General features: G+C 42.0%; 1 protein-coding gene across 1 annotated transcript in view; it reads left to right on the top strand.

Moving 5' to 3' along the window:
• Window positions 1-16,544, top strand: part of FAM184B (family with sequence similarity 184 member B) — a 120,594-nt gene that overhangs the window by 72,496 nt on the left and 31,554 nt on the right. Inside the window, exons 6-8 of the mRNA XM_068974895.1 lie at window positions 5,265-5,375; window positions 7,174-7,281; window positions 14,447-14,553. Coding sequence (XP_068830996.1) covers window positions 5,265-5,375; window positions 7,174-7,281; window positions 14,447-14,553 — 326 coding nt within the window. The remainder of the gene's footprint in view (window positions 1-5,264; window positions 5,376-7,173; window positions 7,282-14,446; window positions 14,554-16,544) is intronic.

Genomic DNA, 16,544 nt, shown 5'->3' with positions numbered 1-16,544 from the left:
TGCTCCACAATCCCTAAACTCCTACTCCAAGCCGCTGCGCCTTCCAGGGGACCTGCGTCCCTGTCCTGGATATGTGTGGCTATGCAAGGACTGTCTGAGTCTCACTCCATTTAGGCTGCCACAGATCAGCTGTTTCACTCTCGGCCTTAAATGGGTCTCCTCTGACTCAGACAGTTGCCCCAGTGTGGGGATCGGAGCCCTACTTCAGTTCCCCCACACACCGAGGGCAGGTCCAGTCCTACTAACACTCCTGTTTTTCCCCCTATTTCCTTTGCCCTACTGAGTTTTGTGTGGTTCTATAGATTCTTTTCTGCTGGTCAGGTACTCCTGTCAGCTCTCAGCTGGTGTTCTGCATGCACTTCTGTGTCTGAAGGTGTATTCCTGATGCGGCCATGAAGAGAGATGTACTCCACGTCCACCTACTCCTCCACCATCTTATTCTCCTGACTTCATTTTTGAAGATTATTTTGCTGGATATAGAATTCTAGGTTAACAGTTTCGTTCTTTGAGCACTTTAAAGATGCTGTTCAATTTTGGGTTTGTTTGTTTGTTAGTTTGTATTTTCATCAAATGAAAAGCTAGTAGCCACTCTTACCTGTTTTCCCCAGTATATAGTCTGTCTTTTGTTTTGTGACCACTTATAAGATTTGTTTTCTCTATCATTGGTTTCTACAGTTTGATTATAGTATGTCATATTAGATATACTTTGTGTTTTTCTGTTTGAGTTTCATTGGAATCTTGAATCTATGGGTTATAGTTTCTTCTGTATTCGTATTTTTAATTGAAGTATAGTTTATTACAATATTGTCCTGCGGGTTATAGTTTTTATACAGTTTGGAAATTGTAAGATCATCTCTTCTGCCTCCCCACTCTGAGTGACATTTCGGGCTTTGTACTGGTTTACTCTTTCAGCTGAACTGTAAATACATACCAAATAGTAATTTTTCTTCTTGAAAAAAGTTAACATGTTTTCCTTTAAAATGCGAACTGAAATCTCTGCTTGGTGGTTTTCTGTGGTTGCCTATTTGTTGTTCCCATCACAGTGGCTCCTTTATGTGTCTTTTCTTAAATTGCTAGTAATTGTGGACAACCTAGACCAGAAAGCAGAAAAACAGTGGAAGTCCTGCTTTCACCTCTTATCAGCCTCTGGATCTGCTCTGCATGAAATGGATGCAATAAAGCCATTTCCCATGAGTATTTTGAGAGTTAAATGAGAATAGAGCTTATGAAGTACTCTGTGAATCCTATGAGTTAATAGCTCATGGAGTCTTCTTGCTGGGGTGGGATGCAACAGTTTATATGTTTAAAAGCAACTATCTCCTTTTCCCTTATGTTCTTGTCTTTGTAGCCGTATTTTCTCTTTACTTGAGTTAGGAAGAGACTGTTAATGATTCCTGTTAAACTCCTTAAGGTCACTTTGGAATGAGCTGGACATGGTCATGCTTCCTTTTAATCTGTGTTTTCCATGTGACTCAGAGCTCTTTGTTTTCTGACAATAAACCACATACTATTCTGCACCTAAACTGTGGCTTACTAATGCCAAAAATTACTGCAGATATCAGTTATTTCCATCTGTGGGGAAATTTTTTTCCCTTTAGGTCCATTTGTCAAGGCAACAGCTAAAGCTGTGATTGATTACATGTACCCCAGAAAATTAGACTGTATAAAATTAGAAATAGCCACTGCTTTATGCTAAGAATCTTTCTCTCAGGGGCTTTCACTGTGCTGTTACTGCAAACATGCTTTGGCAGAGTTAGCAAATGTCTGCACCAATAAACACATTAAACAAAACTTTTGTTCAATAAAAGACTCTGTGGATGAGGGCTAAATAATGAAGTCAAAAATCAGAATTTTTGCTGAGAGGATGGCCTTATTTCTGATGGTTGTTTAAGTTATCTCAACTTGTTTCAAACAAAAAGATAATTTATCTATTGTCTTTAGAAAATGAACTTTCCTGCAAAAGGAGATGATGGGTTTACTGAAGACCCTGTACATGAGCTAAGTGTCCACATCATTCAACTCTTACAATCTAATCACATCTCTTTTGTTCTCTCTTATATGACTGACCCCAAGGACTGCTAAGTGCCACCCCAGGGCTACTAGACTGGCCTGTGATTGGTCCCATAGGAAGTGTAAATATGTCATGTAGATGATCAGTAGCAGCATCTTTTTAGATGCTCAGTTTAGAAATCCAGGAGTCAGAAATTTAGAAATCCATGACTTCTGTCTCATTATTCATGCTCAATCAGCCATAATGTCCATTCATTCTGTAGTTGATCCTTGAACAATTTGAAAGTTAATCCAAGTATAATTTATAGCAAGTTAGTCATGTCTCCAGTTCCTCCACATCCTCTGACCACAGACTATATAGTGCTTGTAGTATTTACCATTGAAAAATGTTCACATATAACTGAACCCACACAGGCAGGGAAGAAGCACAGCCAAGCAATCATCCTTTCTTGAGTTCAGATCTTGACTCTTCCATATACTGGCTGCATGACCCTGGGCAAATCGTTTTAACTTTTTCAAGCTTCATTGCTTTATTTGTATAATGAACTTTAACAATACTACCTAGCTCATATGGATTTCATAAGGATCAACAAGATGATCTGTGAAAAGCGCTCAGAAAATGGTGCACACTCAGTAAATGTCAGTTGCTAATATGTCCGTCTACTCACAATTAGAGCGTTAATGTCTATAATCAATTGTCACTATCCAACATGACATCTACTGCATTATAGCTGTTGACTTTGCTGCCTGTCTTTTCCACACAATTGTGAGCTCCTGGTGACTAGGCATAGTGTCATTTTTATCCCCAGCTTCAGGAATAGTGCCAAACACATGGTACATCTCAATAAATATTTGGTGAATGAATCAATGACTTAATGTCTACCTAAGGTTCAGCTGTCTGGCTCTAGGTAAGTGATCACATCATCATGCTTATCTGGGTCATTAAGATCTTTTTGTATAGTTTTTCTGTGTATCACTCACCTAGAGCCAGACATCCTGGAATGTGAAATCAAGTGGGCCTTAGGAAGCATCCTAGGAAGTGAACAAAGCTAGCAGAGGTGATGAAATTCCAGTTGAGCTATTTCAAATCCTAAAAGATGATGCTGTTAAGGTGCTACACTCAATATGCCAGCAAATTTGGAAAACTCAGCAGTGGCCACAGGATGGGAAAAAGTCAGTTTTCATTCCAATCCCAAAGAAAGGCAATGCTAAAGAATGTTCAAACTACTGCACAGTTGCACTCATCTCACACACTAGCAATGTAATGCTCAAAATTGTTCAAGTTAGGCTTTAATAGTATGTGAATCAAGAACTTCCAGATGTTCAAGCTAGATTTAGAAAAGACAGAGGAACCAGAGATCAAATTGCCAATATCCGCTGGATCATGGAAAAAGCAAGAGAGTTCCAGAAAAAGTTCTACTTCTGCCTTATTGACTATGCCAAAGCCTTTGACTGTGTGGATCACAACAAACTGTGGAAAGTTCTTCAAGAGATGGGAATACCAGACCACCTTACCTGCCTCCTGAGAAACCCGTATGCAGGTCAAGAAGCAACAGTTAGAACTGGACATGGAACAATGGACTGGCTCCAAATTGGGAAAGGAGTGTGTCAAGGCTGTATATTGTCACCCTGCTTGTTTAACTTATATCAGAGTACATCATGTGAATGCCAGGCTGAATGAAGCTCAAGCTTGAAATCAAGATTGCTGGGAGAAATATCAATAGCCTCAGCTATGCAAATGACTCCACTCTATGGCAGAAAGCAAAGGGGAAATAAAGAGCCTCTTGATGAAAGTGAAAGAGGAGAGTGAAAAGGCTGACTTAAAACTCAACATTCAAAAAACTAAGATCATGGCATCCGGTCCCATCACTTCATGGCAAATAGATGGGGAAACAATGGAAACAGTGACAGACTTTATTTCCTTGGGCTCCAAAATCACTGCAGGTGGTGACTGTAGCCATGAAATTAAAAGACACTTGCTCCTTGGAAGAAAAGCTATGACCAACCTAGACAGTATATTAAAAAGCAGAGACATTACTTTGCTGACAAAGGTCCATCTAATCAAAGGTATGGTTTTTCCAGTAATCATGTATGGATGTGAGAGTTGGTCTATAAAGAAAGCTGAGCACCAAAGAATTGATACTTTTGAACTGTGGTGGTGGATAAGACTCTTGAGAGTCCCTTGGACTACAAGGAGACCAAGCCAGTCAATCCTAAATGAAATCAATCCTGAATATTCATTGGAAGGACTGATGTTAAAGCTGAAACTCCAATACTTTGGCCACCTGATGCAAGAGCTGACTCATTAGAAGAGACCCTGATGCTGGAAAAGATTGAAGGCAGGAGGAGAGGGGATGACAGAGGATGAGATGGTTGGATGGCATCACAGACTAACTAGACACGAGTTTAAGCAGGCTCCAGTAGTTGGTGATGGACAGGGAAGCCTGGCATGCTGCAGTCCATGGGGTCACAAAGAGTCAGACATGACTGAGTGACTGAACTGATTGAACTGAAAGTTCAGCTAAGAGGAAAAGAATATTTCATCCACTGCTCTAGACACTTGCAAAATTTTACCAGATATTAAGCTAGATCAAAAAGGGTAGGAATCTATAAGAATTGCCCTACTTTTAATTCATTTATCTCTTACTATTAACATGTACCTAGAACTATGCTAAGCTTGTATTAATAAGTAATGCATTGAGTCACAGAGAGGTTAGGAAATTTGCTCAAGGTCGCAGAGCTAAAATGCAGCTGCGCCACTCACATGAGCTCCAGAATGTTCTTTTATCTGGATCTGCGTTGCAGTAAGACTGTGAGGCTCTGGGGAGGGACTGTGGAAAAAGTACTTTGTGAATCCCATTGTTTTGACTAACGTAAGTTTGCTGTTGAGAAGACCAAAGAGGAAATTTCATTCTGCTTCTGATATTTCCTTGCATCTGAGGATGTATTTGGCTTTTTGATTCATGGAACTGTGAGAATTGTGTCAATAATGAGCATTCTCTTTTCTTACTTGACACTACAAAACTTAAAGCCAGGGATTTACCCTGCCCTCCCCCAATATATATTAGTCTTTGTAGTATCAATTTAGCACCTGTTTTTTTTTTTTTAACTTTCTCATATATTTCTAATTTATATATTTTTTATGGAGTTTATGACTCTTGTGAGCTTCTTTGAACCCCCTTGGGAATAAGGCAGGGTGTATCCTGTTCATATTTTTATGGCTTGTGTGGTTAACTCTTCTGTTTATCATTTAGGAAGTAGAAGCACAATTGGAAGAAGTGAAGAAGAAATCAGAAAATGAAATAAAGCAGCTGGAGGAAGAGAAAGCGGCCTTGAATGTGAAGCTCCAGAATTCACTGCTTGAAGTAAGTCCTGAATAAACACTGTGCTTGGGAGTGATGGTTCTGGACTCCAGGAGTTTTTGATTAACTAAGGTGCCAGGAATCTCAGGAAGTTGCCCTGACTTTCTTACATTTAGCTTCCTTGCAAAGAAGAAAAAGACTTTAGCCTGACAGGAAGATGATCTCAGGGGCATAAATTCAGCTGCAAGTAACAGAGAGCCTGATTTATAGAGGCTTAACAAAGAGACACTCAATGTCATACATGAAAGAAGGAGGCAGGAGGCTTCTGGCATTGATTCTGTGGCTAAATAATATAAGGTCTGGAAAATCTGCAAACCTCTTGGTCCTGCCATCTCCCCACCTCCCAGCAGTTTTCTGAGCATTAGACACTTCTGCCTTTGTGGACTCTTTTCTTCATCAAAAAGAATTTAAATTTGTAACTGCATTGCTATAAAGGTGAATACAGCAAGGCTGGATTTTTTCCTTCCAATTTTGAATGAAAACATTTTCATGGTCCCTAAATGTATCATAGGTCCCTGACACTGCATGTAGGAGAAATTGGCTCAGATTCCCCTTGGTTGTGAGAATGACCGTCACTGACCAGTTGTCATGTCCACATTTAAAACAGGAAACAAGTAGGGGCAGGAGTGACCAGGCCTGCCTACTTCATTAGGGAAACAAAAGGGTGTACCGGAGCCCCTAGCTGACTCCTACTCCTGCTGGTAACGTCTGTGCCACGCGGCTAGCCTGGGAAACCAAGGATTTAGCCATCAGGCCTCCATGCTGGGGGCCAGCCAGAAGGGTGGGATATGAAATGGATGTGAGCCAGCTGAACTATCCGGTTTGCTTCTCGGGCCCATCTGTCCAAACCACCCAGGGACCAAGTTCTAAGTTTAAAAGCACTGTGAACAGTATTACTGGGGAGAAGAACTTGCCACTGGACTCTATTCATCCTTCAGTGCTATTAACACTGTGCCAGAACTCCTGGGCAGTTTTTCACTGTAAGTTCTCTGCAGTAGTACCTACCTCATAGTGATTGTTAGGAGAATTAAGAGTTAATACTGTAAAATGCTTAGGTCTGTGTCTGACACAGAGCAAGCACATCATTAATGATGCTCTTTTTATATTTTACATATGTCTACTGAATGCTGTTGTAAGTATACATCTGTCTGCTCCATGAGATGACAGCTCCCTGAAGGCAGGGACGATATTTTACCTTACCATCCTGCTCTCAGGCTGTTTCTTCTCCTCCCCAGCTTATGCCTAGCATGGTACCTGAGGAGCATTAGTTTCAGCAACATCTGAGTTTCCTTTATGGATATTAGCCTTGTTCTTCTCAAAGTATAGAGCTGGGAAACCAATCTGTTTAATTCACACTCTACATTTAGTTAGTTAATAATAACATCATAATTAAGGCCTTACAATGTAATAGCATCCTGTAGCCACCCTTCTCTCATATTATCTGTATAATTCTTAAACATTGTTCCTTTTCTTTACCAACTAATTTTGTAAAAAAGAAATAGGGTGGCCTTCCAGGAATGGTATGAAAACGAGTGGAAACCATGCTACAGCTTTGGTATAGTTATATGGACATGAGTAATTTAAATAGAAGTGTTGGATATTGTAAACATGCCAGGTTCATTGACTTCTGGAGAAACTAGCTAACTAGAAATGGCCCCTCAAGAAGCGTGTCTGGGATTTGTCTAGTGAGACACTGTCCTCAGAAGTGATTGACTCAAAGGAACAGGCTCCCAGATTAATGACCACAGCCAGATGGTAGGACTTTGCTTCATCGCTGAATATTTCTATTCTTCTATTTTAGGTTTTAAGGCTGGAAGAATTTATCCAACAGAATAAGGCATGTCCCCCAAGAGGCAATGAAAGGCCCCAGGAATTGGACTGCCAGCACTGCAACATTTTAGAGACCCAGGTAACCTCGAGCTTTTTCTGCTTTAATTAAGGATATTTTTCTTCTCCTTTTCAGCACTTTGGTGTCCCCAGTGACACATGCTGGCATTAATGGGCCCTTTTATTTCCCCTCTCAGAGCTGCCAAAATGCCTGGGGAAAAAAAATCATTACAAAATCAATTTGCAACCACCATGAAGAAAATAGAGTTCTGAGTAATTATCTGCATGGTTTGAAAAAGAACAAGGCTTGTCAGATAAATCTTCCTTTCCTCTCTGGGAGCAGCCTGACTGGCAGACAAAGGGGCACTGGACTAGAGTGGGGTCTTTGGTTCTGCCTGGAGCATGAATCCTAACAGTAATCACAAGGCCCCTTGCATCCCTCCACATCCACGTCCATGTGTGTGATACCTGTTACTCTCACAGTAGCCTGCCCACGTGATGCTGCCCTTTCTTAAGGGGCGGTGCTTCAGGATAGAATCTAGTTTCTGTTTGTCTCTGTCAGGCTCTGTTTGTCTGTCAGTCTCTGTTTGGCTCTGTCATGCTAGGCTGTGTTCTTTCCCTAGGGTTGCCATAATGAAATACCACACCCTTGGGGCTTAAACCACGAAAATGTATTGTCTCACAGTTTTGAAGACTGAAAGTCCAAAATCACAGTGTGAGCAGGGTTGGCTCCTTCAGGTGGCTCTGAGTAGAGTCTGTTCCGTGCCTCTCTCCAGCTTCTGGCGGCTGGTGGCACTCCTTGGCATTCCTTGCTTGTCACCACATCACTCCAGTCTCTGCCTCTATCATCACACGGCCTCCTTCACGGTGTGTCTCTGGGTCCTCATATGGCCTTCTTATAGGGACACTAGTCATTGGATTTAGGGCTCACCCTAATCCAGTATGACCTTATTTTAACTAATTACATCTGCAAAAGCCTAGGTTGCAAGTAAAGTCACTTCTCTAGGTGCTAGAGTTAGGACTTCAATGTCTCTTCTTAGGGGCACAATTTAACCTAAAATATAGGCACTCAGTTAACATTCCTTGCATAATGTCAGAAACTTAAATACTTCCTGTGAAGTTCATGTTTGAGTACCCTGACCTGAAGGACCCTCTTGGTTCCTATTTCAACTTGCCTCTTAATCTTTACACCTGGCACCATAAAAAATCCGTTACCTAAATTTCATATATTTTATTGCTGCCTCAAATTTTCAGTCCACTTCAGACTCCAGGTGGGAAAACACTATGTAGGTGAGTCTGAATCTCACTGCTTTGTCCTCCTCCAGGTAATCGACCCATTTCCCTGTACCTGCATGTCTTCAGAAACTATAAGTTCTCCCTGTTGATTCTAGTCCTGTTTTGCAAACAACAGCCCTACTGGGATAACTCATATTTAACCTTAACCACATATTCACCAGGATAGAAACTCTCATATGACCCGTCTGGGTCTAGACAACAATCCCTCCAAGAGCTCAGTTCTAGACAGAAGTAAGGAAGGAAGAACCTTCATGAGTATCAGTTCTGCTTGATTCAACTCAACATGTATGTTATTCATTCATTCCACAGTCATCTGTGAAACAATGACAGAAACAGTACCTGTAAATGCTCAGTAGGTGCTAACTCTTGCCATTGTAGGATTTGCTAGGTCCAGTGGTCTGAGAAGCCTGAACTCTGATAGAGTTGCTGCACTGCACTCCATCACGGTTGTCCGTGTACCCCCACGGCAGTACGTGCAAGTGTCTGTTTCCGCACAGCCTTACCGACACAACGGGTGACACAACTTTCTGAACTCGGTCAAGCTATATCAGAGAAGATGTATAATTTAGTTCAGATATTTTTGTCCAGCAAAATCTATGCCAACCAAGCGAGTCAAAGCTTTGCCAAGGCCCTAGAGGTACAAAGTCCAGGCTTGTGTGGATGGAGGGTGAGCAGTGCAGTGAACCCTGCACCCACACAGGACACAACAAAGGTTGTTCTTAGCTGTTCTGCCAGAGCATTTCAGTGAGTCAAGAGAGATATAAATAATAAGGCCGATTGAGAGCAGACTTTTCACTCCATTCCCAGAATACACAGAGGGAGGGCTGCCAACCCTGGGTGTGGCTCTGTCCTCACGGTAGACAGCTGAGACTCCACTGAGCCTTTTATCCTGGCCTCTCATGTCTGGCCTCCTTGATTCTCTTAGGTTCACAATGTTCTTCATTAGTTTCCAGAAAGTCATGTGACTCTTGGTAATTTTCATAGGAACTTTTTTTGTGGAAGTTTCCAGTGTCTGAGTGAGCCAGGGACAGAGAAGGGGTGAAGTTTTCATAGATCCTTGCCTGCACCTTCTCCAGAAGAAAAAGGAAAGTCATTTGTGGTCATTATTATTCAAGTCATTTCACCTCAACAAGTATTTCTGAGTGCTGTCATTAAGAGAGGCCCAGGGCTGGATGAGTAAGGGTGGTCTTCAGAGAGCTCCATTTCAAATGCAGGAAGTAAATATTATATAATTACCTCTCTGGCATCAGTTTCCTCGCTGTTGCTAGTGGCAAACAGATCAAGTGCCAAGAACATAGTACTGTACACAGTCCCACACAACAACCCTATGAGGCAAGTGTTATTATCCTCGCTTTACAGATAGGGAAACTGAGGCCCAAAGAGGAACACCAGTGTCCAAATTACAGTTCTGTACTGCTTTTCATTAGTAAAGTGGCAGACATGATTCCTGTCCTCCACCCCAGAGACTTGTAATAAACGGAAGAAAGCACATGAAGTCACTTTGCAAAACTGTTAAAAGAGTCTATAATGTAAGGTGACTTTGTAGTATCTATTACAGTCCCCTGTAATCATTTCAGCAAAACCCCATTGCATTAGGTGTTCTATTTTTAAGATGTACATAATGCTGCCTTTGAAAAATTGTCAAATGAACTTGAGAAAGACTTTCAATATTTCCTTCCTGAAGATTTCCTGGGCGTGGGTGTTTCTTTAAAATAGAAACAACCCAGATGAGGTTCACTGCCTAGATGAAAGATGAAGACCTAATGTGACTGTGGGTTTAAAATAACCAGCCATTTGCTTGGGAGGAGTTGGGAGGAGGCTTTTGCAGTGGATGGTTAGGGGAGAAGCAGAGCTATTTATTTTCTGTGCATACTTTTGATGGAGAGAGTCCTGGACAGAACCTGAGAAATGCCTGATGAGGAATGCAAGAGTGTGAATTAGGGGCGATTAACTCAGGATACACCCAGAGTGGCTCAGTGTTGGTCCTGGGAGGCACTCACTGGGATCCCAAGCAGACAACCAGAAAAGGGATGCTGGAGAGTCTGCCCTATTTGAAATTCAGAGAAATGAGTATTGGTGAGCTTGAAAGTGCTCTTTCAGTCTACTGTTCATTTCCATGGTCAGGTTCATTTGAGAAATATTCAGATGGTACCCCAGTTCCTTTGGAATGATGTACTTTGACCCCAAATACCAAATACAGAAGGTGGGGTGGTGAAGCAGGTGAATGCTTGCCATTTATATGGTCTGTTGTTCCCCTCTGCTGAACCATTAGTTTGTTGAAATCAAGAATTATATCTCTTATTGATCTCTGTCCTTCCAGCACCTAACATACCCACATCTGGCAGATGTTTGCACCTCGCTGTATATTAACTGATCCATGACATGACAACTGAATGAATGGAGCTGAGGGTACTGTTTCAAGCTGGATTAGGAACACCTTCAAAAATTAGCCTTGGCCAGAGGATGATTTAAAAGAACACTGGGGTCCTTTAATTACTTGCAGGGAGGGGGAGGACTCATCTCCTTTTGGGGGGAAGGATATCCTTGTCTTTGGTTTCTAGGGAGCTGGAAGCAAGTGAACAGAAACAGAAAAGATTACTGAGTTTATCTCCCCGTTGATTTGGGAAGCAGCCTTCATCTATCAGGTTGATTTTAAGTGTCTGATTTGCAAATACTTTTCAGTAATACATTCATATCACAGTTTGAACTCACCCAGTTAGGCCCTGATACTGGCAGCTGGTGATCATGCTAACACAACAGAGTGCCAGTGCAGTCACATGGAAATCTGGACTTTTCCGACCATAGATCCCCTCTGCAGCACAAGGACAGGGTTGTCTTTCCTGCCCACCTCCCTGAGTTGCAGGCATCCATGAGTTACTGCATGGAAATGGATGGGTGCTACTGTGGAGAGCTGGTGTAGTCATCTGAGTGCATCGTCAGCCTTTTTAAGCATTTTCTATCCTCTCCTATTTCTGGCCTCCTGCCCAGGATGCTTTTAAATAAATCAGTGGTCGATAAGGTAGCCCAGAAATTACATCCTGCACATTCTTTCACAGTCTTCACAGTGGCTCAGAGTGCATTTGAAACTCTTTTTCATCTTCACAACTGTCATGAGATCTTTGTCCATTATTCATGTTGCTTTAAGTTCCTTCTCCCTTTTCCCTTGATCAGTCTTAGCAGTAGTTTGAATGTCTTTTCAAAAAGCCGGCTTTCAGATATGCTGGTCAGATCTGTCTTTTTCTATGCCATTAATTTTGTCTTTCATACTTCTTTCCTTCTACTTACTTTGGGTTTATTTTGTTATCCTTTTTCTAACTTCTTAAATGTTCTATAATAAATACACTTAAGGCTATAAATTTCCCTCTCAGCGTATGTCTTTAGCTGTATCCCAGAGTTTTGAAGTTTATCTCACTTTTTAAACCTACTTTCTTACTGGTTTCTAAATTTTTTGCATTGTCATTAGATAATGTGGTCTATAAAATGTCAACATTCTAGCTATGCTGAAATTTGCTCTGTAGCCTGCTGTGGAGTCAGTTTTTTAAAAATATTTCCTATGTGATAGCCAAAAAGTATATTATATATTCTGTTTGGGTGTTAAAGGTTTGTTGCTGTTGTTCAGTCACTAAGTCGTGTCTGACTCTTTGTGACCCCCATGGTTAAAGCTTATATATTTAAACTCTAGTTCTGGTGTTCACTGTATGACCTTGGGCAAGGTTCATCACCTTTAAAATGGTATGATTCTCACCTCATAGAGTTGAGGGTGCACACTGAGCATTATATGAACATTAACAGTGATTACTGTTCTTTTTTAGCTACTAGTTTCAGCTTATTAATCTTGTTCAAATCTTCCATTTCCTAGCTTATTTTGTGTACCTGATATATGAGTCTCTGAGAAGTGTGTATTAAAATCTCCCATTATAAATTTGCCTGTTCCTACCTACATTTCTGAACATTTTGCCTTATGTTTTCAGGCTGTGTTGCCAGGTCCCTCAGTTCACAAGTTCATTATTACAGCTTTGTAGTGATAATTCATTTTACTAGGCTTCCTTGATAGCTCAGTTGGTAAAGAATCAGCCTGGATGCAGGAGACCTGGGTTCAATTCCTGGGTTGGGAAGATCCCCTGGAGAAGGGATAGGCTACCCACTCCAGAATTCTTGGGCTTTCCTTGTGGCTTAACTGGTAAAGAATCTGCCTGCAATGTGGGAGACCTGGGTTGGGAAGATCCCCTGGAGAAGGGAAAGGCTCCCCACTCCAGTATTCTGGCCTGGAGAATTCCATCAACTGTATAGAACATGGGGTCACAAAGATTCCTTTTACTAGGGTAGAGATATTCATGTTAAACTGAGTCAATTCCTATTTATTGTGATTACTGTTACCATTAGGATTGTTACATCATAAATAAGAAGAAGTGGGATTTAAACATAGGCAATTTGCTGCCAGAGCCCAAGTTTTAAATGAGTGAAGGTCTCTTGGTTGTGGTGAGTGAAGTGAGAAGGCTAGACATGTAAATATCATAGGATAGAGCGTTTCAGGCAGAAAGAACAACCAGTACAAAGGCCCTGAGGAAAGTACATGCTTGTTGTTTGGAGGCGGTAAGACTAAGAGTTCAGTTCTGGACATGTTACAGTTCGAGAAGCGTATTAAGCATCTGAATGATGTCTGGAGGGCAGTTGGATATACAAGTCCAGAGTTTAGTGGGAAACTTGGAAATGGAGATAAACTGTTTGTCATTAGTATCCATGGAACTAGATGAGATACTAGGGAGTAAGACAGAAAAGAGAAGTCCAAGGACTGAGGTTTAGGGCAGGAAAGGAGGAGGCTTTAGCAGAGGAGATAGAGAAGGAGTAGCTGAGAGAGAGGAGGAAACCCAGGAAAGGGGGCTGCATAGAGGAGGGAAGGAACAGATATTCCAGTTTTGCAGAAAAGTTCAATTAACTGAAGCCCATGGAATGACCATTGGGATTTGGCAATATGGAGGTCCTCACTGGCCTTGACGTTGGTGACCTTTCATAGACATTAGAGTACATAGAAGGTAACCAGAGCAGTTTCATTCTATGTCAGGGAGGGAGGGGAGCCCAAGGCCCCATCTTCCAGTCTCAGCTTTGCCTCTCTCATCACCAAGGGCATCTCTCAGTCCCTGGAGCATGGTTTGAAAACCAGAGATGTAACCAACCACTTTGTTTTACAGCTGATGAAGCTCAGGGCCAGAAAAACACAAGACTGGCAGAGACACATAATTAGCAGAAAGCCCAGGTAGCAATTTATTATTATTTAATGAGATTTCTCAACAAAGAGATCTATCCTAGCCTGTCTTACACTGTTTTCCGTGGACAGTGGCAAGTAGAGGAATCAAAATAAGAAAGTCTTCATTTTTCTATCTCTGCTGAAAGAGGAAATGATAACGTGAACAAATTCTATTGATAGAAAATTCTGAAGCCTCATTATTAACTCATGATTTCCATATTGTCCTCCCACCATACCACACTTCTCAAGGCTTCTGATCAAGTTCCATGTTTTCTGATCCTGCATTATAGGATGTAGCAGACTGCCACCTGTAATATGAGTATAATAATAATACCAGTTGCTCACCCTTATAGACCAGTGGCTGTTGCTGGCACTGTTCTCTGATCCCCACAACAGCCCCAGGGTTCCATTTCATTTCCATTCCTCTCTGATAGAAACCCTGGACAAGCTACGTGCTTTAGTGTCTCTCTGTGTGCTTTAGTTTCATCAGCTGCGTGACATGCTTGCTAGACTGAAAAGCAGGATACAGGGATCAGGGCTGACACTGCTCCTGAATCAGGCAGTGGGCTCAGCACTGAATCATCACAGGCCTGAGAGCTGCGGGGATTGCTAGAGGCTCCTTCTCCTCCGCTCTCTGGTTTGGTAAACCACTGGTTGGCTGCAGGAACTTTACTTTAGTCTCATCTTACAACTGTTTTTCCCTTAGGATCCATGCTTGAGACCGAATGAACCTTCTCAGACTCTGCCCAAAGGAGAGGAAGATCAAGATAAGTTAGCAGCTGAAGAAGGAACCAGCAGCGAAGAAGAGGAAAGGTACAGGAGGACAGGCAGGCTTCTGAGGGCTCCAGTGAATGAGGACTCACACTTGAAGGGCTCATTCATTCATTCTGTCCTCACATATTTATCACTGCCCCATGCATGAAGCTTAGGGAGGGAACAGAAATGTCTTATGTGCCTCCAGCACATCTAAGGACTTGACCGGAATTATTTAATTGTCACACCAACTCAGAGAGACCATGTTATAGGTTAAGAACCTAACACTCAAAAAGGTTAATAAACTGCCCCAAGTTCAGACAGACCTGGACTGGCCCAAACCTCTGCCTCCTATTCTTCCAAGTGTTCTTTTACTAAGTGAGGGACATGAGGGAGCTTTGTCACAGAGAGGACCTCTCCCTCCTTTATCACCTATATTAGCTTTTGCTGCTGTAACAAACATGCCCAAAATATCAATGATTTTAGCTCATCAGTCAGCTATCTTTATTCTTGGCTCTGCCAAGCTCTTCTGGTTTTATATGACCTTGGCTCCTGACTAAGTCTGATGTTATTGCTCTGCCCCAAACCACGGATAGAGTCTAAGTCTGCTCAGATGCCATCCCATTCTGGGACTGAGACTGATGGATTAGCCTCTATCCAAGGCATGTTGTTGTCATGGTAAAGGGAAAAAGCTCAAAAAAGCTGATGAAAACATGTAGTGCCTCTTAAAGCCTACACTCAGAACTGCACTGTGTCATTTTTATCCACATTCCATTGGTCAAAGCACGTCACGTGACCAAAAACTAATACTCTGAGCAGAAAGTAATATGCTCTCCACAGGTCTTAGTTAGTTTCAGCTGCTATAACAAAACACCATACAACAGAAGGTTATTCTCACAGTTCTGGATGCTGGGGATCAAGGTGCTGCCCGTTCAGTTCCTGGTGAGGACTCTTCCTGGTTTGCACATGGCCATCTTCTTGTGTCTTCTCATGGAGAAGAGAGAGGCAGCAGACAGTGTGGGAGGAGGTCTCTCTTGTGTCTTTTCTTAGAAAGGCACTAATCTCATCATGAGGGCTACTCTCTCATGACCTAATTACCTCCAGTGGCCTCATTTCCAAGTACCATCATATTGGTGATTGAAGTTTCAACATATGAATTTGGGGAGACACAATTCAATCCACAGCATCACATAAGGCAGTTGGTATTTGCTGAGCAATAAAAATCTGTCACACCACCTCACAAGTTTCTGATACAGTAGGTCTGGGTATATCCCAACCCTGTGTCTTTTGAGAAAGCTTCCCAGGTGATTCTGAGGCTACTGCAGTTATACTTCACTTCCCCACACCAATGAACAGCTGTGTGGGGTCCTGACGGATGACATGGAGTCCATGCTACCATCTGGTAGCTTTTCAAATAGTCCTGGTGAGAGCTCTCTTCCTGGTTTGCACGTGGCCATCTTCTCATGTCCTCTCATGGAGAAGAGAGAAGCAGCAGACGATGTGGGAGGAGGTCCCTGTTTTGTCTTTTCTTATAAAGACACTAATCTCAACATGTGGGAGATTAGTTGTCATAGTCTATTTGGACTGCCCTGCTTCATTCTGCATTCCAAGGCCAAATTTGCCTGTTACTCCAGGTGATTCTTGACTTCCTACTTTTGCATTCCAGTCCCCTATAATGAAAAGGACATCTTTTTTAGGTGTTAGTTCTAAAAGGTCAGCAAATTTGGCCTTGGAATGTGGAATGAAGCAGGGCAAAGACTAATAGAGTTTTGCCAAGAAAATGCACTGGTCATAGCAAACACCCTCTTCCAACAACACAAGAGAAGACTCTACACATGGACATCACCAGATGGTCAACACCGAAATCAAATTGATTATATTCTTTGCAGCCAAAGATGGAGAAGCTCTATACAGTCAACAAAAACAAGACTAGGAGCTGACTGTGGCTCAGATCATGAACTCCTTATTACCAAATTCAGACTTAAATTGAAGAAAGTAGGGAAAACCGCTTGGAGAAGGCAATGGCACCCACTCCAGTACTCTTGCCTGGA

Source organism: Capricornis sumatraensis, chromosome 7, assembly GCF_032405125.1.
Source record: "Capricornis sumatraensis isolate serow.1 chromosome 7, serow.2, whole genome shotgun sequence".
In the NCBI taxonomy this organism is placed as follows: Eukaryota; Metazoa; Chordata; class Mammalia; order Artiodactyla; family Bovidae; genus Capricornis; species Capricornis sumatraensis.
Note: the sequence above shows the minus strand (reverse complement) of the source record. Positions and strands in the feature narration are given on the sequence as shown.